General features: G+C 46.3%; 1 protein-coding gene across 2 annotated transcripts in view; it reads right to left on the reverse strand.

Moving 5' to 3' along the window:
- Positions 1–22029, reverse strand: part of LOC142567833 (achaete-scute homolog 2-like) — a 49457-nt gene extending 27428 nt beyond the window's left edge. For both annotated transcript variants that reach the window (XM_075677986.1, XM_075677985.1), the window contains exon 1: positions 20892–22029. In XM_075677986.1, the coding sequence (XP_075534101.1) occupies positions 21060–21641 (582 nt within the window). In that variant the 5' untranslated portion in view covers positions 21642–22029 and the 3' untranslated portion in view covers positions 20892–21059. The remainder of the gene's footprint in view (positions 1–20891) is intronic.
- Between the last annotated feature and the right edge of the window lie 2775 nt (positions 22030–24804).

Raw genomic sequence — 24804 nt, forward strand, 5'->3', positions numbered from 1 at the left:
ATTTTATAAGATCAAAGTCACGTTGCTTGAATCGGGATTTCATTCAAATTATGCTACAGAAGCCAGTGAACCCTTCCTTATCGATAAGTTTGATAGCATCGCGTCTGGTTTAAATGAAAGCAAAGGAAAATTGAGTTGCCTGTCCAGATAGCCTGTCACATCTTCCCTCGTTTCCCTTCTTTTTTACCACTATCTTTCCCTTTTACTACCACGTCACTATTCCTCGTTTTTGTTTTTATTTCTTCATTTGTTATTCTTGATTGGTGACATAGCACCTACACGGTGACGTTGTTGCTGTCACCTGATAATTCTATTGAATTTAATGTTTCGTGCACATCTTCAAATAATGTGTTTGCAAACGCAATCTGTTTAGACAGATATCAACTGTTCTTTAGAACTACTGACACACAATCTGTTCGCGCTGTTTCTGTTTTTTCTGTACACATATCTTCATCTGGTTGATATGCGCATGTAGATACACCGTACTTACGCCATACATTGTATTCTGATAGAGGCCGGACCCCGGCCGAAACGTCAATAAATCGCGTCATACGCGCATCTATTTCACTGTGTATATTTGCCCGGACCCAGAAACGCTTTCTTATGATACATACATATATACATATATATATATATATATATATATATATATATATATATATATATATATATATATATATATATATATATATATATATATATATATATATATTGTAGTGAAGAGGAATGCCCGGCGCCGCACCCACATCACCAGTCGCCCGTATGTATAAATACGGACGAGCTTTAGATCATACTGTTCAAACGGTGTGCACCAATAAAATATTTCTTCCCATTGATGCTTCAATGATATCCTATGTAAATGCACAATACGTCATCTGGTAGCCTAGCAATCATGTAGATAGCACCTCCTATAAACAGCCACGCTTTTTTGTAAAAACCGCCCCTACGCGAGACGTAACATGCACGTGAGTTCAAGACGTTGACGTTTGGATCGGTTATAGACGTTGAATAGACGTCCGTGGTTCACAGGGTAGGTAACAATGTTAATCTTATAAAATTTTTACGTTTATACTCTAGACCGCTCCAAATCTATGCCGAGATGCAAACACCAAATCAGGTAGACGCACGGTGCGAAACATCTACCGAACGACGTCCCCAGCTCTCTAGGAAATAATAGGGATGATCGGTGTGTCTTGCCACTGTTAAGGAATCCCTACCCAGGTGTCATAGCGGCACATGAACGTTCTGGAGGATTGGACAAGAAATACGCACACTCCCAGTGCCACGTACCAAGGGGGTAATTAAACGAAGAGAAAGTAAAACAATCTATTGAAATTAAAATATACTATTCCATGAACAAGGCAGTGTGCCTTTAAGATAATATATTCGCCGAAAATATTTGTAGTGGTTTTATGTGGGTTATCTTTTTTATTATTATTAAGAGCTGGAATGCACTTACTGTCATTACTTTGTCAGTCAGCATACAGGGCATGTGTCCGAGTTAACCTTAGGCAAGCTGTTAAAAAAAAGCAGAGGTCTGACGATCGAATACCGTAAGTCATAAAGTCGTATCTTGCGTCGTGTTCTTTTTAAAATCTATCCTTGGGTGCAGCTCTAGGCGTCCGTTTCTCCCGCGAGCGTCGGCGTCGTACCTCGAAGATCGAATCCCGGCCACGGCGGCCGCATTTCGATGGGGCGAAATGCGAAAACACCCGTGTGCTTAGATTTAGGTGCACGTTAAAGTACCCCAGGTGGTCAAAATTTCCGGAGTCCTCCACTACGGCGTGCCTCATAATCAGAAAGTGGTTTTGGCACGTAAAACCCCAAATATTATTATCGTACCTCGAAAGCGAGCGAACGAGCACAGCGATAGACGAGAGCGAACGGTGTTGAGAGTGAGCGGGTGATGAAAGATAGTGAGAGCGAAGGTACCGCGAGGAGGGCTTTAAAGCGGAGGGGGAGTGTACGGCGAAAGCGTGATAAAAAAAAGCATAATGCCGCACGAGACGCACTATGGCGACGATGGCTACGAGGTGGCATCAGCGTAGCGCCCATCGTTATGGTCCCTCGATGCGCTCACTCGCCTCGGCTCCGTTCGCGAGGGCGCGCGCATCGAGGTAATTTACGCGTCGTCAGTTCACGAAAGCGCTGCGTGAGAGGAGGTCTGACTGCGGCGGCTGCTGTGATCCGCGCCACGCGGCAGTCGCGCCACACTTCTCTCCGTTTCGAACGTACCGCACGATGACAGATTGTCTGCGAGCGCCCATATACCGCGGAATGAAAGCACGTAAACAGCTGCGTTCACATTTCGCCTTAGGGAGTATCGTAATCGTCGGTGAATTTGTTCCAACAGCTTGGCTAACGGGACCTGGGACACCATACCATATAAAAGCCCAAAAACAAGAAAGGGGCTGACAGATGGAGTAGCACACTCTGGTATAAAGTTTGTAAACAGGGATAAGGTGCCTCAGAAAGGCTGGCCAACGTTTCGATAGGAGGACCTATCTTCGTCAAAGGCGGCCTCGTCATCCTCGGCGTGTTAGTTTTAAATGGTTAGTGCAGTGACATCACGTGCGGGTGTTGTCGCTGGCGGCTGGTTTTAAAGAGAGAGATTACCAGAGGAAACAAGGGCTGTCGTCCGACGTCTGGGAGCTTCATTCCCAAGACGGGGGGACAATTGCGTGAGAGTGGGCACGCGGGGAGAGAAGAAAAGAAATAGAAGACGAAAAAAAGAAAAAAAAGGAAAAAGAAGGGGGGTGGGGGAAGTCAGGGCGGCATCAAGACAGACAAAAAAAGGGGGGGGGAGAGTGAAAGAAAAAGAAAGAGAAAAATGAATTTTTTTAAGAAATACGGGGGCTTGGGAGCGTGTTGGGGATGCGGAAGGTTAGGAGGTATTCAGGGGGAGTCGTTCGCGGCATGTTTTTGAGGCATTAGAACGGCCGGTCAAGTTGTCAGTGCGCGAGTAACACAAAAGACAAAAAAAAGAAAAACAGACACACACAAAAAAAAATCATCAGTTGAAAGTGGCTTGAGTAGCATACAGCAATACGTCGAGTAATATTGAAATAGTTAAGATGGCGACGAGGAGTCTGCGGCACAATGTATGGGGTGACTGAAAGGCAGCGGCATGGTCTTTCAAGGGGCACTGCCCCAGTAGCTCATCGTAGGTGTCGTTACGGCGGCATCCAGAAATGGCGATACTCTGGGTTGAGGCGATGAAAAAGGCATATTGACTTCGGAATGTGTTGATGAGGGGGTTTCAAACAAAAATAGATTGAAAAAAAGGGGGGAAGGGAGAGGGGGAGGGGGGACCGAAACCGGAATAACAAACAGGAGGGTGACGCGCGCAGAAGCGGGCGGGGGCAAGTGTACATGGAAGAAGGGGGTCGTACAGTTGGTATAGACGTAAAAACCTGAAAGAGTACATGAAATTGAGTAGTGGGCAGGAAAAAATTGTTCGAAATGGTAGAGTAGGTGAGGTTAAGAATTAAGGTTAACTGGTGGCCTAATGTGTTTTGTGTCTTGGTTGATGATGTGAGAATTTCAGATTTAAGTTACCGCTTTTAAAGATTCTAAGTTGCCGCGTGCCAAATTAAGTCCTGTCGGATGTAGGCAATTAAACTTGTGTATGAGGTATGATTCCGTATACTTCCTTTCACGAGGGGAACGGAAATTTGTTTGTGGTATATAGAGCATTGCTTTGTCAAATATATGACCATGTTCATTAAAGTGGCTGGCTACTGCTTTGGGTAAATTGTGTTTTGTGTCCGTGCGGTGACCATTGCGTCTTGTATTAATTTGTTGCCCAGTCTCACCTATGTATTGTTTGCTACAAGCGGCGCATTTTAGACAGTAGACTACGTTGCTTGATGAGCAGGTGAAAGCCGAAGTTACCTTGTGTGTGTAATTTGACGCTGTACTTTTTACTGTAGTAGTAGATTGAATGTGTTTGCATGTAGAGCACCTGGGGCGGCCACAGGGATTGGTTCCAAACTTCCTCTTTTTCTGTAGTTTGGCGTGCACAAGAACATCTTTAATATTAGTGTTGCATCTGTAGGCTACTCTGGGAGAGTCGGGAAAAATCTTAAGTTTCTGGTTGCTGGTGAGAATTGGGTAGTATTTACTTAGGATGTTATTCACGTTTGGGTGTGCGTTTGAGAACTTAGTAGTAAGAAGAGGCGTTGTTGTTCTTGTGATCCTCGGGCGAGGCTTGAGGACCTCGGCTCGATCAAGTTTGGTTGCAGCGATGTAGGCTGTTTGAAGGTCACTGTTTGGGTGGTTCCTGTTTGATTGCGTTTCTTTAAGGTGATCGAGTCTATCTAGGTAGTCTTGGTTTTCAACGCAAATGCGACGTAGTCGTGTGGCTTGGCCTTTAAAGATGCCTTGTTTGCAATGTCTGGGATAGTGGCTTGTATATTCTAGGTACTGTTGTTTGTCGAAAGGTTTCCTATACAGCGTTGTCTTTAGCTCACCATTGTCAATGTATATTGTTGTTTCCAGAAAGTTTATGCGCTCAGTTGAGGATTCTGATGTGAATTTTATTGTTGGGTGAACAGAATTTACAAAGGCTACATATTTATCTAGACTGTCTTGACCATGTCCCCAGATTATGAGTATGTCATCTATGTATCGTAGGTATGTGTGGGGCTTGGTAGTGCAGCGCGATAGGAAATCTGTTTCTAGAATCCCCATAAATATGTTAGCGTAGGTTGGTACAAAAGGCGTACCCATGCTTGTACCATGTATCTGTAGGTAGTAACTCTCTTCAAATTCGAAGTAGTTATGTGTTAGAACTAATTCAAGGAGAGAAAAGTAGACTTCAGTAAAGTGTTGTGCATTGTGTTTAGACAGCGTTTGTTTTATCGAAGATAAACCATCAGGGATTGGAATGTTGGTGTACAGCGCCGTGACGTCTAGTGTTGCGAGAATTGTATTGTGGGGTAGTGTGTCTTTAGTATTAATGTCCTCTATAATTCTCAGCAGATGGGGCGTATCTTGTACAAATGACGAAAGTGCTTTAATTTGGCAAGTCACCAAGGTAGTGGTTAAGGAATGTGGAGATGCTCTCTGTCGAGGTGTTGTTGTTTGATACTATCGGACGGCCTGGGATAATAGCAGTGTATAGTTCAGCGCATGGAATTTTATGAATTCTCGGAAGGAGGTCAAAACGCCCGGCAGCTTTGTTGCTTGGTTTCAGAAATTTGTATTCTGACGGTGTTATCAATTCATCAGCCAAAAGTGATTTCAGCCTGTTGGTAATTGTCACTGTGTAGGACAATGTCGGATCGTTATCTAGTTTGCGGTAATGTTCTGGGTTGTTTAGTTGTCTGTAAGCCTCGTGCTTGTATTTTTCTATTGGCCAAATAACTATACTTCCACCCTTATCTGCTTCCTCAATAACAATGTCATTCCGGCAACTCAGATTTGAAATGATATGACTCTCCGACGCAGTTATGTTTTTAGGTCGCTTAGATGTCTTTGATTGGCTTATAATTTCTTTAGTGACAGTTTTAAGGTATATGTCAAGTTCTATGGCTTGTTCTGGTTCGGGAGTCCAAGTGGATTGGGCTCTAAGTGGTGTCGTCCCGGTGTCTGGTGTGTCTGCAAAAAAGTGTCGGATGCGCATTCGTCGGGAGAATTCTGAGAGGTCCTTGTCAAGCCTCGAATTCATTTATTGTGTTGTTCGTGGGGCAAAAGTTTAGGCCCTTGCTGAGTACGTCTATTTCTTTTTGACTTAATGTTTTTTGAAATGTCTATAACATTGGAGCGGTTTTGTTCTGTCGAAGTTTCCTTCCTGTCTGGTACTTCTAAACTCGAGGTCCCTCTTGTCTGCGTGTGGTGGCTGTTTGGCTGGAAGGTTGTTTTTTGATTAAAATTAGCTTTTTTCCTTTGTTTTTGAACCAATTTTCTAGATTGTTTTTCGTCGTAATGTTCTAAATCTCTCTTCTCATCTGCTGTCAGGGTTATGTTCCGAAGTCTGTGGCTAAAAGTCTCGATTTGCTCTTCGCAGTGTTCTTTGAGGATATTCAAAAGTGAAAGTGAGGCATTATGTAATGTTGTTTGCCAGTTTGCACGATGCTGTGGTGGGAGTGTTCCTAGAGCTGGTACAGCCTTGAGTGTTAAACCTTTAGGAATTATATTTTTCTCTGTGCAGATTGTGTAGGTTTTCAGATGGGAGGTGTAGCTCACATGTTTTTTGGTAAGTTTTCTAGCCTGTAGGAATTCGGTGCTTCGTGGCATTGAAGAGTTATTGATTTGCGATGTCTGTTATTTACTTGTCTTTTTGCGGGCAGATTTGCGTGGGGTGTTTTGCTGTTCGGCCGGTTTGTTATCGTATGCCTGGCTTAATTCGATCTCAGTCTCTGTTTGAGCTTGTGTGTGTGCAGGCAGGCGTGTGGGTGTGTGTGTGTAGACTTCGGTGGTGGGTTTTCTGTTGTCTGTTGCCATTGTGTCTGTTCGCACTGTGGTTGATGTCATTTTTGGTGTTGTGTGTGCCTTGTGGTTCTTTTCACATTCCGCTGTCTGTGTTCCAACAGTTCTTGAGGTGACCGTTTCACTTGTGCAGTGGCTTGCTTCACATTCCACTGTCTGTGTTCCCTGTGTTCTCGAAGTGACTGTCGCAGTTGTGTTGTTCGCGGTGGCACGCCCCGCAGAGTTGGTGGGGGTGGTATTTGAGGTGGAATTTAAAAGAGTTTTTCTGTACTTGTCCTTAATAAAGGACTTGATGTGTTGGGAAAGTAGCTTTATTCCACTGCGGTTTAAGTGGAAGCCGTCCCAAGCTAGGTGTTCGTGTGGTGCTTCGTGTATTTCTGCGTGATGCATGGTGTCAACATCCTTATGGATGTGTTCTAAGTTGAAAATTAATGAGTTGAGCTTGTTAATCTCCTCATTGTGCTTCATGAGTGCATTAGTTTGGTAGATTAGTGGGCGGTGTTTGTTTTGTAGGCGGGGAGCGACAGTCGTTATGGTTATATGTGCGTTTGGGCGAGCGGCTTGAATGGTTCTTATTACGTCGCTCATGGACTCTATCGTGTCCGCGGCGCTTTGTGTTCTTAGGTTGTTTGTGACTACATTGATAATAAAGTGTGTGGCGTCAACTGGCGTATCACAAACTAGCGGTAGAATATCTGATGTTTGTGCCCCACTAAGGTGTCTTATGTATGGCGCGTGTGGGCCTGGTGGAAAATGTTCCTTCAGGTATCTGTACTGACTGTTTCCAAGGACTGCTACATGGACAAAGGATAACAAGGGGCACTTACCCTGTTCCGTCATCGTCAGCTGGCATAGAAGGCCAAAAACAGAAAAGGGGCTGACAGATGGAGTAGCACACTGTGGTATAAAGTTTGTAAACAGGGATAAGGTTTGCGACTACTTGCATTCGATGCTGATATATATATATATATATATATATATATATATATATATATATATATATATATATATATATATATATATATATATATACCCACAGATACGTCTATGCAGAGATGCCAACTGACCACGCCCAACCAGCGATTGATGTAAAAGAACATTTTGCCTTAAAGTTAACATGCAAATCACTGAAGCGCACCAACCATGAGCTCCACTAGGATTGACTACATATGAAATGCACACGCATAGTAACGGCATCTCTGCGTACAACGGATGAATGAAATAGTGCACGGGCAACCCAAAGGATCTGCAATATAGACACGATTTGTTTCTCTAATTACATCGATGGCAGAAGGGAAGAGTGAATGACCACTATTTCGTTGCTTTCCTCGACACGCGGCTGGAACGATAGGTCTTGAGTAGAATCGCAGAAGCATCAATGCTATTTCTGATGCCGCAATGCGATGTACATCGACGTTTCTTATTCACGAAAGCTCAATGCCGCACATATGGCGCTTTGACCCACTTTTAAATTTAGGAGCGTGACTCACATTCGGGGCATTTTATTAAGCTTCCACGAATGAACAATAAAGAATTTTAAAAAAAACGAACAGAAAACGAACGTTTCCTGTATGCACCACGAGGTAACACAATATAACGAGATGGAGCTCTACAAAACTAAACAAAGAAATGGTGCAAGCGGACTACGACCCGCGTCCCTCCGTCCTCCTGGCTGAAACTGCTTTCAATTGTGGACTAGACGCACCTTAAACGCGTCGACCGCGAGCGAGCGGATTTTCTATTGTACCGGTTGCTGTGAAATACGCACGTGCTGTTTCTTCTCCGGATCGACTGCTCAGCAACGTTTCACTGTGAAGCGAGGGTGACCTAACACAGGGTAGCAAAGAACACATAAGTAAACACGAGAAAAGGATAATATTGCGCCCAGGCTGAACAAAAAAAAAAGAGAAACCTCCCCAAAACATAAGTGATAACAACGAGAACAAAACGGTGGTCTTCGAAGCCGCCAAGTGAGCTACGCCACAACCGTTCGCAAAAGGGATCGAAACCCCGTCATCGTAAGGCGGGAGGGGCGAACAAAATGAAATAAAATAACGTAAAATAAAGCATAAAGAGTAGTGAAATTCAAAATGAACTGTAAGTGCGCCACAATGCCAGCCGCAAGGCCACCGAATAAAGAGACCCGAAGGATCATCCCTGCCATCCAAATCCGCTCCCAAGAAGGGATAGGCGCAGTCGTCTTCTTGGCCTGGAGTTGAAGCGCACAAAACGAATCTGAATTCGCGGTGTGGCAAGACTGGCTTCGAAGGGTCTCACGCCCACCTAGGCGGGACCCCGATTCCGAGCCCTCCTGCTCTTCCTCTACTCCGCGAACCCGCGCACGCACGCAGCGCCCTCTCGACGGCAGCTTTGGTCGAGTCTCCTCTGAAAGCGACCGCTTCGCAGAGCCTGGCGCAACCAAAATTGAAACGGCGAGAACAGACACAATATCGCCTGCGGCACAGTCACCAGTCTTATCAGTCTCCCCACTCAGAGCCTTTCTCTGCGCTCGCACGAACCTCGACACCCCGCCTTGCCTGAGCAGTGTGCTTCTACATTGCTCGGTATTTATTTATTTATTTTTTCTGCCTACCGCCACAGCAGCCACAAAAGGAGCCACACCAACTCCTTGAATGGTAACCAATACGAAACCGAACTTAACCATCACGAAGAGAGAACCCGCGCGCACTCGTACACACATTGATACCTGGCTGGTCTGATTCTCTGTGTTTCGTATCTTTTCCTTTTTCTCCCCCGAGGGCTGCAGAGGCGGGCGTTACGCGTGCAGTTTCTTCGTGGCTGTGCAAGCGAAATCCGTGAATACGGGGGCGATTTTGAAGGAGGGCTGGAAGAGGCGAGAAGGATTGCACGGGGGGCTTTCTTTTTTCCTGAATGAACGTTCCCGGCCGAGTGGCAATACACACTGCTGAAAGGAAATGTACACAGGTTCGGTCCAGGTTATGTTCAAACGAATTCAGCGACCAGGAGACGAGGCTCCATTGTTCTCGGTGCTTCCACGAGGATGCGTGATTGAGCCCGAACAGAAGGCGGGGTGGCGTCACGTTCTGTTCCTTCCCGGGTGGACGCAAATGAGCGACGCCGCACAAGCGGGCCGGACCCGAGTGGAAGAAGCGAAGCGCGTAGAAGAGCCTTCGATCTCGAAATCATGATTAAGAATGCCCGTAGAGAGAATCCTTGAAAAAAAAACTTTCAGGGACGGAGCAAGGTGAACAAAACCGTTGTTGTAAAAATAAAAACGTTTTCAACAGTCCAGAATGGTATTGAGAAGACCCCTAGGCGTTAAACTGATTGGAAACAAAGCGGCGCGATACGTTACCGCAAATGTACTCGAGAGCCCGGCTTCTACTCGGAGTGACAATGCAACGGCTCCAACCAGAAAACGTTAGATTCGGTGGTGGAGTGGCTTGCGTAGAAAAGAGAGAGAGAAAAAAAAGAACAACGCTGCATTAACTCGCAGTAGGGCTGAAGGGGAAAGAAGGGAGGGCTCGCGATACCGTCGAGTGGAAACAAGTCCCCTGATTCACGCTGGATGCAGTGCTGTTGGTCAGCAGAACCGCGAACGGGAAGGGACGAATAGTCGCTGTCTTATTTGCCTCTTTTTTTATCGTTATTATCGCAGAATATCGAACAAAGCACAACGCTGCCAAATTTCAGCAAGCAACTGCAATAATGCTTTCAATTCGAAATGCCCCCACATGAAACATGCATGCTATGCAGTCGTTTCAAAGCCAAGACGCCAAAGCGACGCTGCAGAGGCCATACCGAGTTTCTTGCCATCACAGCGAAGCCTTAATAACGAGTTTCGAAGCCGCTCTTCCTCTCAATGAGGAAACTATTTTGCATGGATAAAACTGATCTCGAATGTCTTTATCGCAGTTGCGTTTACCAGCGCATGTGCCAAGGGTGTCGGAGCAATTTGCGGATCTTGGAACTTTGCACGGGCGGCACAGATGTGGTGTATTTTAGTTTAATGATGCAAGTTGCACTGGCAATAGCAGTTGTAAAGTGATAGCATGACTAAAAAGCGGCTCTAATATTTATGCCGCTGCATTGTTAAGCTTATCCTTCAACCATCCCATTATCTTTCATTCTAGAGACTAATGAGCAAAAGCAAAAACATTTTTGGCACCAACTCCTACTTGATGATGTCGCTTGCGTATGCACTTCAGTGCGTTTGTGCATTCTTAAACGCGATGAAACGCAAGAATGGGACCACCTCGAGGATAGTCCTTTACGTTCGACGATTCTCTGCTTCGTACTTCTTTTGCAATATTTCGTACATTCCTCTATGAAACTTGTCGCATCAGGATGTCGGTAATACTTTCCTGTTACGTATTTGTAGCAAGAGCTATGTTCTCGGATCCTAGCAAACATTTGTATATCGTGCACATACGCCTTTCGCTTAATGAAAGTATCACTCATATAGTTGATAAACTTCGCGTCACAGATGGTACATCCTGTGGTGTCAACTTCCGAAGCGAGCTTTCCCTGAATCGGAACTCTTGTTTACTGAGCGACATGCGTTCGCTGTGCTGCTGCCCAGTGAAGTCATACTTTCGATGCTAATGTGAAGACATGTGACGCCAGTATTTCGGTAAGCGAAAATCGGCGCAACACAAAAGACAGGTGGCTATAAGCGTTCGTGCGTGACTTATACAACACGGGGGCCGGAGCAAAAAAAAAAAAATTACCTCCTTCGAGTTTGCTCGTGGTGTTGAAGCAAATGCGTCTAGACTTTCGCATGTCACCAATCAGGACGCGAACCGAGACGATGCAAAGTACCTTCTCCACGCCGGAAAATCTTTAGCGCTGCCCAGGTTTCACCTTGACAGCCTGAAAAATAGCGATGCTGGACACTAAAACCGGCGACGCCATACGAGGCCACAGCTAGCCCACTACGCACTCGCGGAGCACGTGTGCGTTTGGACGCCACTGTGAGGTCACGCAATGAGTGAGGACCAGTGCTGTCTGTGCAAGACTTCGTGACGACCAAAGAGACAAGCAGCGGTGCCATGGCCTCAATTCTGTTATCACGCTTGCAGTACCTGAAACTTTTGTAACTGAAAACGGTTCCATTTTACGATAGTCCTTTACATCACCGAACTATGCTGCACGAGAGAACGCTAGTTCAGGTCGGCTAATCCATTTTCTTCATAAGGAAGTAAAATAACGAAGCGAACATACGCGTAGAATGGTACAGCAAAGCCTGCATATGGAATAGCGCGTTATGCGTTTATACAATAATGACGCCATCTTCGTACGGAAAACCACTCAAGGCGTGCCTGAAACTCTAAAAAAAAAGAAGAAACGTCAGAACAAGAAAAGCGCACGGCAATAACAAATTCATCGGGCCGGCATCCATGAACAAATTTCTTTCCCCCAAGTTTTCGGACACAGCTGCAAACAAACGCATCGAATTGTCGGCGAGTAAGTGAGAAGGAATTACTTGGTGCCTCTTTCGCGCACATCCAGCGTCATTACTCAGCTGTGCCCTCTCCTCGACAGCACCCCTTACTCAAGCCTCACGCTTGCAGCGGGAGACGTTCCACCTGATGATGCCTTCGTGCCGTAAATAGCTTTCGGGTGCACACAAACTGCACACGCTTGACGGCGCCGAACCCAGTTGATGAGGTCAAGGCTGCGTGGACGTCGCTTGGCCACCACGCGTTGCCGGCCACGCGTGTCGAGACGATGACATCCACTGCTCGCGGGACGACGAGACCATCGCCTCGTCCCCACGAGGGTCGCCAGTTGTCGCGAGGCGCGCATAATGGCCCCAGCTTGCGGGAAGATCGTTAATTTCCTTGCCGGCGAATATTGATGCGGCCTTCCTATGATCACTTTCGAGCTCGTTTGCGCGATTGCAACCTGCTGCTGTTCTTAAAGAGCACTCTTTCTTGATTGTACGGCACTGCAGACAAGTATGCCTAGGTGTACTGCACTACCTATCGATGTTCTACGGTATATTACTTGCTTTAATAGCAGAAAAGTGAATGGTTACACCACCCCTTTCATTAGACCTTATTATTTACTTCGCCCTTTTCCCTTCATATACCTTTATTCTCCCCCATCTACTGTCTTCGTCCGATATGCCGCAAATAGTATTTATCGAAATGTACGCAGCCTAAACGCAATGTGTTTCAATAAGTACCCCTTTTTTGTTCAGTACCCCGTCGGCACCAATTTTCCACCATGAACATAGCTGGCGCAATTGAATAGACCAACGTTACAGAACACACGACTCTTGCTAATGCAGCAAGCTTTCTTACTCGCTTGATGTAGCTGTTTGGCCCACCAGACGAGTGGTGACCCATAACTCCTTACAAATTGTTGTCCTGTTTTGGACGATGCCCATCCAGATACGCACTGGCCATATCAGAACTGCCGCTATCTAGGGATTGCTAACCATCGAGGATATTTTTTAAAATTTACTTGATAATTTCTTTGCCCTAAAATTCTTACATTCCTACATTTAAAATTCTGCATTCTTACATTTAAAAGCCGACGATACTGGTTCACATTGTGTTATACGCATTTTAATCGCTCTGGAGTACGAAGGAACGGACAAAGTCTTACCTGTTACGAGGCAGAAAGAAGTTCTGTGTATAATAAGACATAAAAATGCAACGCCTTCTCTCGGTTTCTTAGGCTTTCCATGGCGGCCAATACCAGAGTAGCTCCTAGAAGGAGGCTGTAATAAATATGTATCTTTCGCTTCTACGTAATGTTCACTACACGACAGAAATGACGGCTTCGTAAGTCTCCCTCCAAGCCATAAGGTCATCCCACAAACGTCCTGCCGACATATCAAGTGACGGTTCTCCGTACATTGAACGTCTTTTTACTTGTGCTTCGAAAGAGTTCACCGATCAGCCCAAATGAAGCTGCGCAGGCAGTGGTCATCGTGTCATTTGTCCACGAAAGCACAGGGCCCCATACAGCTCCTCGAGAACAAAACATAAATAACACGGCAATAAATGCGCATCCATTGCACGTGCTTAAGCCGGTCTCGTCACCTACCCCTTTCATTACCGTGCGGCTCCGAAAGCGGCCGTTGTCGTTCACGCGTCGCTGAAAGGCTTAATCGGTGCATCCGGCGCATACCGGCCCCATAAATGTCCAGCGCGCTTTACCGCAGCAGTATTCCCCGTCGTCGCCGCCTGCGCCACATTGCTTATGCGGTTCCACGTAATGGATAACATGACACTCTGTCACCTATACCGCGCACATGACAGCGCATATGCACACGCACCATCCTCGAAACAAGATAGTAGCTGCGAGTTGTGCTTCCAAGTGATGCTTCAAATTTGCTATCGTAGCGAGTTGCATCGGTTGCGGCGAAGAAAGCTGTTATACAAACCCAACGCATGAATGCTCGGATCAACTCCGTTGCTACCTTTTTCTCGTCGCATGCAGCAAATCCTTAAGCAGACTGTGTTCACCGATGGTGCCAGAGTTTGTCCTATGCGCGGAGAAATTATTATATGGGCTGACAGGACCAACTAGCAAAAAGTGCCACCAATATCACATTCCCAGAAGAAGTAAACGACAACTTATGCAGCCCAATTTTAGCGCTTGCAATGGAAGAAAACTAGAAAGAAATACCGATAAGGTGTCGCATCAAAGACAACATTAATATCGAACAATCCAAGCACCCATTTCATTGCCTGGAAAAATGCGTGTGCTGTAACACTTTCGTCGCTTGCGAAGAAATCAACTGCTGGAAATTTCAGAGGACACCCTTCTTCACGTGAAGACTGCCTCAAGACTACTGCCACGTGAACGATGAGAAGCATCTGCCGGCTTGAGCGATTCCTCTGGCTCTGAAGTAATTGTTTGCAACATCAGCACAATGTAGCACCAAACACCGTCATTTTCACAATAAATTCTGGTTTTCGATACTCGCAACGCCAAACCCATCATTCGCTACAACACTGTCCGATTTCATGTCTCAAAATAAAAGCGTACACGCCACCGCTCTCCGATCTGTTTCGCCCACATGACCCTGCACGAAAAAGTGGCGTCCAAAACATCGCTTCCGCGACGTGTTTCCAGCTCTCAAATGGGTTCCGGTCTACGTTGTAAGTAAAGATATAGCATTTGGGGTCTTGTTCTGTTACTAAGACAGATCCATTGCTTGACATAAAAATTGTAACAGCGCAACCACATGCAACCACGAAGTACCAAGGACGAGACACAAGCGCTGACAACTAAATTTTATTGACGGAATACGGATACCTTATATAAGGGGAAAGGCAGAAGTGAAGGGGGGAAGGGAGCGATACAATCGGGGAAAATGACATTGCACATCGATGAACGAACGTGCCGGCAGACAACGGAATCAGGCGCAGGAAAACAAGAAAATTAGAAAAAACTAGAAAAAAAATTTAAAAAGTGGAAAAAAGCGATGGATACGAAGATACAATCAATCAGTAAACGGTCGCTTCCAAAAACTGAAGCTCTGCAGCAAAAAGCGATACAAAGGGGGTGCTTACGCACTTGCTGCCATATTCCTGTATGTGAAACGCTTCCAAACTGACCCGCGCCGTCGCGTCTGCACTCTCACCGAGAATCTTCGTCTCTCCCAATCGAGCCTCGCAACCTGTGCATGCATTTAAGTGCGCAACCAAATGTGCGTACTTGTCCTTTAAGTTACTTAAATTTCGGGCATGTTCCCTCAGTCGTTCATTAATGCAGCGGCCGGTTTGGCCGACATAAGCCTTTCCACACTCCAAGGGAATGGCGTATACCACTCCTGTGGAACACTTGATGAATGGCTTCTCGTGTTTTAGCTGACACCCTCTTTTTTTCGAGTTGCAGATGCGCGGGCATAACTGTGCCAGCTTGTTGGGTGCCGAAAAAACAACGGACACCCCATGCCTGTTGGCTACCTTCTTGAGACTGTGCGAAGTCTTGTGCAGGTACGGCACAACCAAAGGCTTGTCGGTCTTCCGACGGTCATCTTTTCTTCGTGTTCCTAGTTTTAGCTTCTGAAGGAGGGTCTCAGATACAGCAATCAAGACCGAATAGGGGAACCCCGCTGCCAAAAGTCGGCTGGCCTGACTCTCAAAGCTTTTCTGCATTAGGTGCGGGCACAACTTCTGAAGAGACGATTCCAAACAGTGTGACGCTATAGCTCTCTTTACAGTTTTATGAGCTGAATCATACGGTAACAGATCTATTTTTGCGCCAGGGAAATAGGCCCAGCAAACGTGCTTTTCATGAAAGGTTAGTCTAAGGTCTAAAAACTGTAAAACATCTGCGTCAGGTAGTTCATGGGTAAAATTGAGCCCAATTCCATGCTTGTCACATGCGTTTAAAACTTCACCTACTGTAGAGAGGCAGGTGAAGGCCATCTGCTTCTTTAAAAGGACTAAAAAAATCATCGACGTACATAAAAGCCTTTAAAACAAGCCCCCCCCCCCCCCGAAAAAAAAGACCTATCTAAACGTTTATCTACTTTTGCTAAAAAATATATCACAAAGAATTGGGGCCACGCAGGACCGAACGAATGTGCCGGCAGACAACAGAATCAGGCGCAGGAAAACAAGAAAACTAGAAAAAGCTCGAAAAAAAATTAAAAAGTAGTATTCTCGGTAAGAGTGCAGACACGACGGCGCGGGTCAGTTTGGAAGCGTTTCACATGCAGAAATATGGCAGCAAGTGCGTAAGCACCCCCTCTGTATCGCTTTTTGCTGCAGAGCTTCAGTTTTTGGAAGCGACCGTTTACTGATTGATTGTATCTTACTATCTATCGCCCTTTTGTTCTGCTTTTTTATTTTATTTTTTTTCTAGTATTCTTGTTTTCCTGCGCCTGATTCTGTTGCCTGCCGGCACGTTCGTTCATCGATGCGCAATGTCATTTTCCCCGATTGTATCACTCCCTTCCCCCCCTCACTTCTGCCTTTCCCCTTATATAAGGTATCCGTATTCCGTCAATAAAATTTAGTTGACAGTCAGCGCTTGTGTCTCGTCCTTGGTACTTTGTGGTTGCATGTGTTTGCGCTGTTACAATTTATATGTCAAATATGCACCAACTCGCCCAGAAATAAGATTTAATGAAGATCCATTGCTGGTGCATGGGCGCATTTGAAGACCCCATTTTAAGGACGAATGTTGCGCGGTAGCTCAGTGTTTAGCGAGTTCTACTCCCAGGTGTACAACACAAGGTCATCCGGCGGGCTCAAGGCATTCCTCGACTAACAGGAGCCCCGGACTTAGGAGAGCTTGTTTTAATGAAAGCTCTCTCTTTCTTTCTGTGAACACTGCCACTAAGGGCGGCATCGCTGGTCGCTACACTGCGTTAGCGGTGGCGGACAGCATTTCGTTTCTCTTCGCATTGTGGTGATGCTCACAATAAAGAATTGCCTCGACGACGACGGCATGACAGCGTATTGGAAGAACCAACAAACGCAGCCTCCAGATTTCGACTACTATCACAGATAACGTGGGGTGCTGTCAAGCCTGAACGGAAAATAAAGTCGGTATCAGCAGTTTCACGTGACAGCGAGTCTTGACATTGTAAATGCACTCGTAACGGTAACATATCAGGATTTTCTTTTCATCGTTGCACGAGAATATGCTACAAATGAAATCGGCGATTGCAACACGAATTGTTTCATGTTCACGCATTTTCTGCAAAGCCAGAACCTAATGTGTGGGTAAATGAGGTTGCATGTTCTTCAACTGCGATGACACCAGAATCACCACGCCGACGTCTTGCCGAAGCTCGTTATTTTACTCAAACTACTCGTAATTTTCTACGCGTCGGTCACCACCTATTTTTGTAAACGCAGAGCCTTTTCTTTCTTCTCTACTGCAGCTCCACGGTGGTACATAAGACGAAAATCAGTATGCTTATGTGGATTGTTTTTCTCAGTTCTGCCACGCAAAGTTCACAATAATGAGATTGTCCCGCTGTGAATGAATGCCCATTTATTTTATCGCTATATAGGACCTAAGGACGGGAAAGGCATGCGAAAGCGTAAAAACTTGCGCAAACACAACGGCGGTCAGCGATCCGGCGTGACCAGCTCGCTTGCGAACGCCCTCGGAACTTTTCCTGGCTTATAACGATGGTCACCCTAAATTCATTTGGTGCACGGGCGCACATTTCTTTCTTTCTTTCTTTCTTGTTTCACGGATTGTCTCCGTGTAGGGGGCAGAGGTAAAGGCAAAATGCCTGACAGAGCCTCTGCGCCCCTACAGTTCAAGGCAGCATGACATATCATTCACACACATATTTGTCGAACCTATCTTTAACACACAGCACACAGCAACGAAAAATTCAATTATTCAGGACACATGTGTCGAAAGCATTACTTTTGCTTCAGCAGGATAGATTTCGAAAAAGCAGAAGATACATATGCAATAAGTATTATATAACAATAAAATTGGCTTACACCAGAAGTCAACAAAGAAAAAAAAACCATAGAATCATTTACTCGAAAATAAATAGCACATACAGTAAGTAGATCAGTACATTGAAACATTTCAGAAAAAAATAAACGAAGGTTTAGACTGATACACAATGTAAATGCCGAAACAATGGCAAACATGATTTACAAGCGCTGAGAAAAATCTAACATAACTGAGGTTACATGTGTTATCAGGGATGAGCACAAGTTACTCAAAATGAAAATGCAATGTCACTGCCCACTAATAGGTTTTTACAGTCATTTTTGAAACTGTGGAAGGATTGTGTGTATTGTACGTTAAAGTGATCACTGTTTAATATATTAATCGTTTGATAATTCAATGTTTGCTTTCCGTAATTAGTTCTTGTGGCGGGCTTTACATAGTGTGGTTTACGTATTGGGTATGAGGTGCAACTGTCGACAGGTATTGTGTGCAGCCTATATTTATATATCCACTGGAGTAGTTTGAAATAATAAACTTGATCTGCTTTAAGCATGCTATATTTAATGAAGAACGGTTTTGTTCGGAGTCCTCGTTTGTCACCCACATAGTTTTCACACATTCTCAATATTTTCTTTTGTACAATGATTAGTTTGTTGTAGTTTGAAGCTGTCGTAGTTCCCCAGACTAAAATGCCATAACTGAGTTTTGAATAGAAAAGTGAGTAATTTAATAGAAAAGTGAGTTATTCCGAGTCATTTTACACACACCGCATAAGGTACACTACCACTGGCCCGTTATTGTAATGTTATTGAACGTGGGAGTATGAGAATTATTGAGGATATACTCTGCGCCTACAACAACGCAGCATAGCCATGCCCTTGCCGCACCGCTAGGGAGCTAACGCGGACTACTTGCGTGCAAAGCCTCCCGTGTCGTCTGCCAGCGTTACATTATCGCTGCCCCAGGAACCTCTGAGCAGGTAAGCCTTGCCCTTGTATGAGCTGCACTCGCCAGGGTTAGACAGCCCTGCTGGAGCTCCGCGTTCAGACACACTTGATCCGCGAGTATTTTGAAGCGCCCCCAAATGCACTGGAAACACGAAAATTTGTGACTCCCCGGTTTTGAAATGCTATTTGTGCTCGTATATCGAGCGTGCGTTTAATTTCTCGTTTTATTTTTCTGAATGCAGCAAAAGCTGAATGACGAGTTCAGACGAAGAAAAAGGAAATCCGACTAAGCGACAAAACGAGAGCTCCCTAAACTGGTATTATTTTTTTTTTGTCGCCATGAGGGAATGGATATAAGGTGCCCTAAAACGTGGTAGAACAGCCGTCTTCATCGTGCAGTTTCAAGGCATTGCAGGAATCATCCAGTGTTGCCCCTAATGCAGTTCAACAATACACAGTCCTTCTCCATCAAATTTTTCCTGCTATATGGGATCATAGCAACGCTAGCTAACGTGTTGCAGTCAGTGAAAAGATTAACGCTATGATGTAATTTTAGGCGGCTCCGGGCTACATGACGCGCACTGAAATACGCAAGAGATGGATAGGGAACGTGTAATTCTTGAGAAACCAAAACTTTTCTCCGTTCTAAATCAAGACGTGTTACGAGCCTGACACGTCACAGGTGAGCATTATCGAGCGATCGCTAATGGCATTCGCCGGGAGCTGCTGTTTAGTTTCATTGAGCCTGAAAAGTGACAGCGCATGAAGGCGGAAAACAGCCGCCATGCGACTCGCCGAGCGTCAAAGAGCGAGCGACACGGTGCGCCCTGTCAGATCCGCGAAACAGTCACGCTCACACGTACGGATGCGCCGATGCGGACATTGTATTGAAGTGTTACTTTCTTATTCGCAGAACTCACTAGAATGTGTTGCCTCATCTTATACCGGCGCCAAGGGTATGAGCCAGGCGATGAAAACGACGTTCAAGTAGGGTAGGAAAACAGAGACGACGTCGCGTTGAATGCTCTTATAAAGTGCTTCGTACGTCCTCTACACCGGCTTTACCGTTTCCTACTAGGCCGTGACAATATAACGCACAACATATCAAACAAATCAGCCTTTGTCTGCACGTCGTGCATGCAAACAAAACAAAAACATGAAAAACGGAAGTAGATATGGCCTGAAACGTAGCAAGTGTAAAACTGTTCCTAGTGAGTACTTACCTAAAAACTTGTAAAATTTTAGCTTATGAAAACAAGGATCGGACTGTTTTTGGCCCCGCCTAAGCGATGAGAAACGGTTGTTAGACATTTTACTAAATGCTCAGTGTCTTGTTAGGACCTCGTTTTGTCAGCTGGAGTTTACATATCCGGTATGACTCAAGGAGGCTCAGTGTAGAAAGTGCAAAGCCGAAAAATGTGTTTCATACACGCTTGTATGTTCTTGTCGAAACACATTTCAGGCTTTACAACGAGGGTGGATACATTTTCTCTCGTTCAATTTCCTTCATATAACGTGTCAAATTTTCGGCGGCGCTGTGTAGATTCCGTTAAAGGCAAAGAATTTCCACGCACACCACTAGCATCATTTCTCTCGTAGGACAATATCAGTACACGTGACCAATATTTCAATAATTGCTTGACAAAGATTCTACAACAGAATACTGAACAGCGAAGAAAGACATGTGAAAAATAGCTGACTGCTCTTATTGCCTCCACAGGGTTCTCAAAGCAGCTGGAGAACCGGTAAGCGTGGCGCGCACGAACACGATGCAACGGCCCCGACACTCGCCCAATCCAGTGAGAACCAAGCAGCTTCGAATTGGGAATAAAATATTTTCCTCCGTGGGTTCCAGTGGGAGAACTGATTAACTGGCGACAACGAGACGCTAGAAAGGCTAGTGAAAATCGTACGTTGCCATTCGGCAAGTTCCCCGAGATGACCGCGTGTAGATCGCCTGATGTAGAGTATAAGGCGTTGTTATTATTATTTTGGTGTGAGGAGAAATCATTGCGTAATTTTTATGCATGCATCGGTTTCATGGAAAGCGATGTCTATTAATTATTCTGCTCAGTGTATTGCGTTTTATGCCATGCGAGTAGTCAAAAGTAAGCATGAGGCTGAGCTCACCTTTGACTGTAGCCTCCTCCGGTGGCACCTTCACACTTTTGTCAGTCTTTTGGAAGAATGTTAATACTGGTGCTGAACGAACGCAGAACACAACCGCTCATGAAAATGAACATTCAACGAGTGTCTATGGCACACAAACAATCGAACGGTGCTTTCCCGGCAGTCCCACTAAGAAGTGTAGCCAAACCAGTGCGCCAGTTCCAGGAAGTGATGATTGTTCTCGTCTCCACCGGCATCGTTGGAAGCTTCCAATTCATCCACTAGGCTCATCGGCGTCACCGACCTCGCGGCACAGCTAAGTGACTCGCTTGAACCCGCTCCGCAGTGCCCAGTGACGCTCGTGTCTGGACTAGGACTAGGGCCCGGGTCCGAGGGCATCGGGGACGCCAGGGACGAAGCTGGTCTGAGGTTCTCCCGGGCCGCTTCCCCCAGCAACTCCTTGAGCTTCGTGATGTAGTCGACGGCCGAGCGCAGCGTCTCCACTTTGCTCAGCTTCTTGGACGCCACGGGCCAGTCGGGCAGGTGGGAGCGCAGAGACGCGAATCCCATGTTGACCAGGTGCACGCGCTTGCGCTCGCGCTCGTTGCGTCGCGCCACGGCCGCCGAGTAGGGACTGGCGTGCAGCGGCGGCAGCCTGCGCGCGGCGGCAGCCTTGCACCGCTGGTGCGAGCCGAAAGCGCCAGCAGGAGGCGGCGACGACACCACAGCGGGGTCCCTCGCGAGCCCGCTGTCAGGACCCAGGGGTCCCATGTCGCGTTTCCAGTGCAGATCACGTCACTTGTCTTTGGCTGATGGTCTGCTGGACGTGCTGACCTCCACCGTCTGTCCCAGCATCGACCACTTGTCCGTCAGTGGTGATAACACGGGACCCCTGTTTCACCTTGTGGTTCCCAACTTTTCGAATGCCTTCACTTGCTTCTGCGGCAGGGATCCATACTGGAGAATCTTCTACACCGTAACGATGCCAGTCGTCTCCGGAAAGCCCCGATAATCAAGTCCTTCTCACTTAGCTTCCGCCGACCCAGTCTCCGCTGCCGTCTGACGCCTCCCTGGGGGAGTAGGGAGCCGTCGTCACCTCGTTGCACCAACGGTCGCCTGCCCGATCCCGCGATCGTGCGGAGCAACAAACCGCTCTCGTTCGGCGACGATACGCGAATGCCCCCGCTGTGTGCCCGGTGTTCACGTAAAAGGCCAGGTGAGGGTAGCGTGGAAAGGAGGCTTTTCTAAGGGGTGGGAGGGAAGCCCCCTTTCTCCCTCTGAGCCGCTGTCCCGCTTGGTCTCCGCCCGTGTGGAGAACGTGCACTCGCGCGCGCGACTTCTGTACCCCTCGCGCCGGGCTGTCGCTTCCGTTCTGCACCGCTTGTTTCTTTTTTGGACTCGTTCACTAGGGGCTCGTGAATGGGGACGGCGCTGCCATCGGACTTCCATCGGGTGTGCGTGTTCGGATGGGGCGGAGCCAGCGGGGCGCTCACGCCAGTGCGCGACCGGGGGCCGAGTGTCACGGTTCGGCTGGAGCGTCGCGTGGCTGGCGTCGAGGACCCCACGTAGTTGCTTGCTTGAAGACTCGTGTGCATTAGTCGGCGGCACAGGCGTTTTTCTGTTGGGCAGGTTAGGTCACTGGTTCGACGCCAACTGCGGCGTCCGCATTCCGGCGAGGCAGCAGGAAAAAATTTTCGTCTACCATGATTACGGTGCAATTGGCCAAATCCCACGTCATCGAAATTACATCAAAGAATTTACTGCGACGTACTCTTAGCTAGGGAACTTCGCTAGTTAAACCGCGTGTATATATATATATATATATATATATATGATTCACGTTTGCTTCTCGCGGAGCCTTCTCAGACTTGGTATGCAACGCGCGGCAACGTAGTTCAAGTTTCCTCTGCATGGAACACACAGCTAGTTTGCCTCTCTATGTAGATCAGCTTTATTTTTTTGTTTATAGCTGCTGTTATGCGGCGCGTGTAACAATAATTCTCGTCGTTGGCACTCAGGTAACACAAAAATCTGTGTCTCATCAACTTGCATTCCTCTTCAAGAAGCTGTTGATGCTATTAATGGAGCCAGAATTACGGGAATGTGACCAACTTCGGTACTCAACGTAATGCGTTAAACAGATTGTGTGCTATAAGAGCGATGGCCCAGCGCATAGGCATAGGAGAAGCTTTCAGCGGTGGGAGAGGAACAGACTATGACAGCAGACATGCACTGCGCATAGTGTTGGCGAGGCCGACGCATGACACGTGCAACTGCAGAGTGTCGGATGACGGCCTCATTACAGCAGTATTTGATAAGACACTCCAATGGTGACGGCCTCATTACAGCGGTATTTGACAAGACACTCCAATGGTGAAGACGTTGCCGTCCGCACGTGAACCTGGATCCTGGATACCGACACCTTCAAAACCACCATTCATGAAACGCCACGTTGAATATCTCTTGGTATCTTGCACAACTTGTTTATCATATTGACCCACTCCTTTCTGTAATGCCCTCTGGTCTTGAAAGTATTTTAAATAAATAAATAAATAAATCAATAAATAAATAAATAAAACAGTCTTAACACCGTCTTCCCGGCTAACGCAAGTGATGACTGGTAATTTATTGTAATGAACGCGTGCCCTCATCAGAGTGCTGCGGCATATTGAACTGCAGGGCTCCTTTAATTAAGGTTTCATGAACATGCGCTGTTTATCATGTTCTTTGAAACAACCTTGTTGGCACTTTTTAGCGTTTCAGTCTTTCGTAACCTTTTACATTGTTTTGTGTGCAAGAATGCGCGCACGGGAATATTTCATTATGAAAGTAGTCATATACAAATAAAAAAAAAACTTGGAGGACGCTTAAATGGACACTAAAGGTTACCATGAAGTCAAATTAAAATGATAAAGCAATGCTCTAGAAGGTCTAGCTAAGCCGCCAACATAATCGCGAACAGAGCTTTAGTAACCGAGAAATTGAGGTAAATGCATGACACGATTTGAGACCTCCCCCAGCGACATTCTGGTACTAGCCCGATGACGAAGGTACTCCTCATCATAATTTGTCACTAGTACTCAACTACTCGTATTAAAAAGATCATTTCATTAGGTTATAAGACGGAAGAAAATGCTACTGGTCTACTTCTATTCGATTCTAAGAAAAAATAACATTTGAACGTTCCCCTTCAGTAGTATGGGTGGTCGAATGGTTTCGTTTTCGCTCGACTCTGGGCAGCGCGCGCTTTGGAGTTTCAGTTGTTTCGTTATCGCGTCGTGCTGCGCTGGTTCTGCTGGCTCGCGAAACTTGCATTTGGAACAAGCAGCGAGAATGCCACGTCCATGTGATGTCGTGGGATGCGCGAAGGCTCATCGGAACTTGGCCAACGGCACTTGCAGCGGCGAATCCAACGTTACTTATCACTGTGTATCATGCTGACCGCAAGTAAGACGGGGACAGAGGGAGAGAACACATAAACAGCACGGGCGGTAAACTAAATGATCGAGCCAGGGAACATGAACAAAAGTTAACGAAAGATGAATTGGCGCACTTACCTGCGCACTGCAATGCCTGTCGCTGTGTACCTCTTTTTGAGGAGATGAAGATTCTGGGGAGAAGCCATGACCAGACTGCACGTGAACTGATGGAGGCTTATCACACAAAAAAGAAAGGCCAAGACTGTGTTAGCGATACCTCCATTAGGTTGTTTCAATAGGAAATAGATTTTTTTGATAATTGGTTGCCACGCTAAGCTGATGCGTATTCTTGTTTGCTGCGATCTGCGCATGTTCTATTTGCCTATATATGCCCACGGGCTGCTGTGAATAAAACAGTTGAAAGTTTACCGCCCGTGCTGTTTATGTGTTCTCTCCCTCTGTCCCCGTCTTATTTGCGGTCAATATGATATGCAGTAAACACCAACTAGGCCAAA

Source organism: Dermacentor variabilis, unplaced genomic scaffold (genome assembly GCF_050947875.1).
Source record: "Dermacentor variabilis isolate Ectoservices unplaced genomic scaffold, ASM5094787v1 scaffold_14, whole genome shotgun sequence".
NCBI lineage: Eukaryota > Metazoa > Arthropoda > Arachnida > Ixodida > Ixodidae > Dermacentor > Dermacentor variabilis.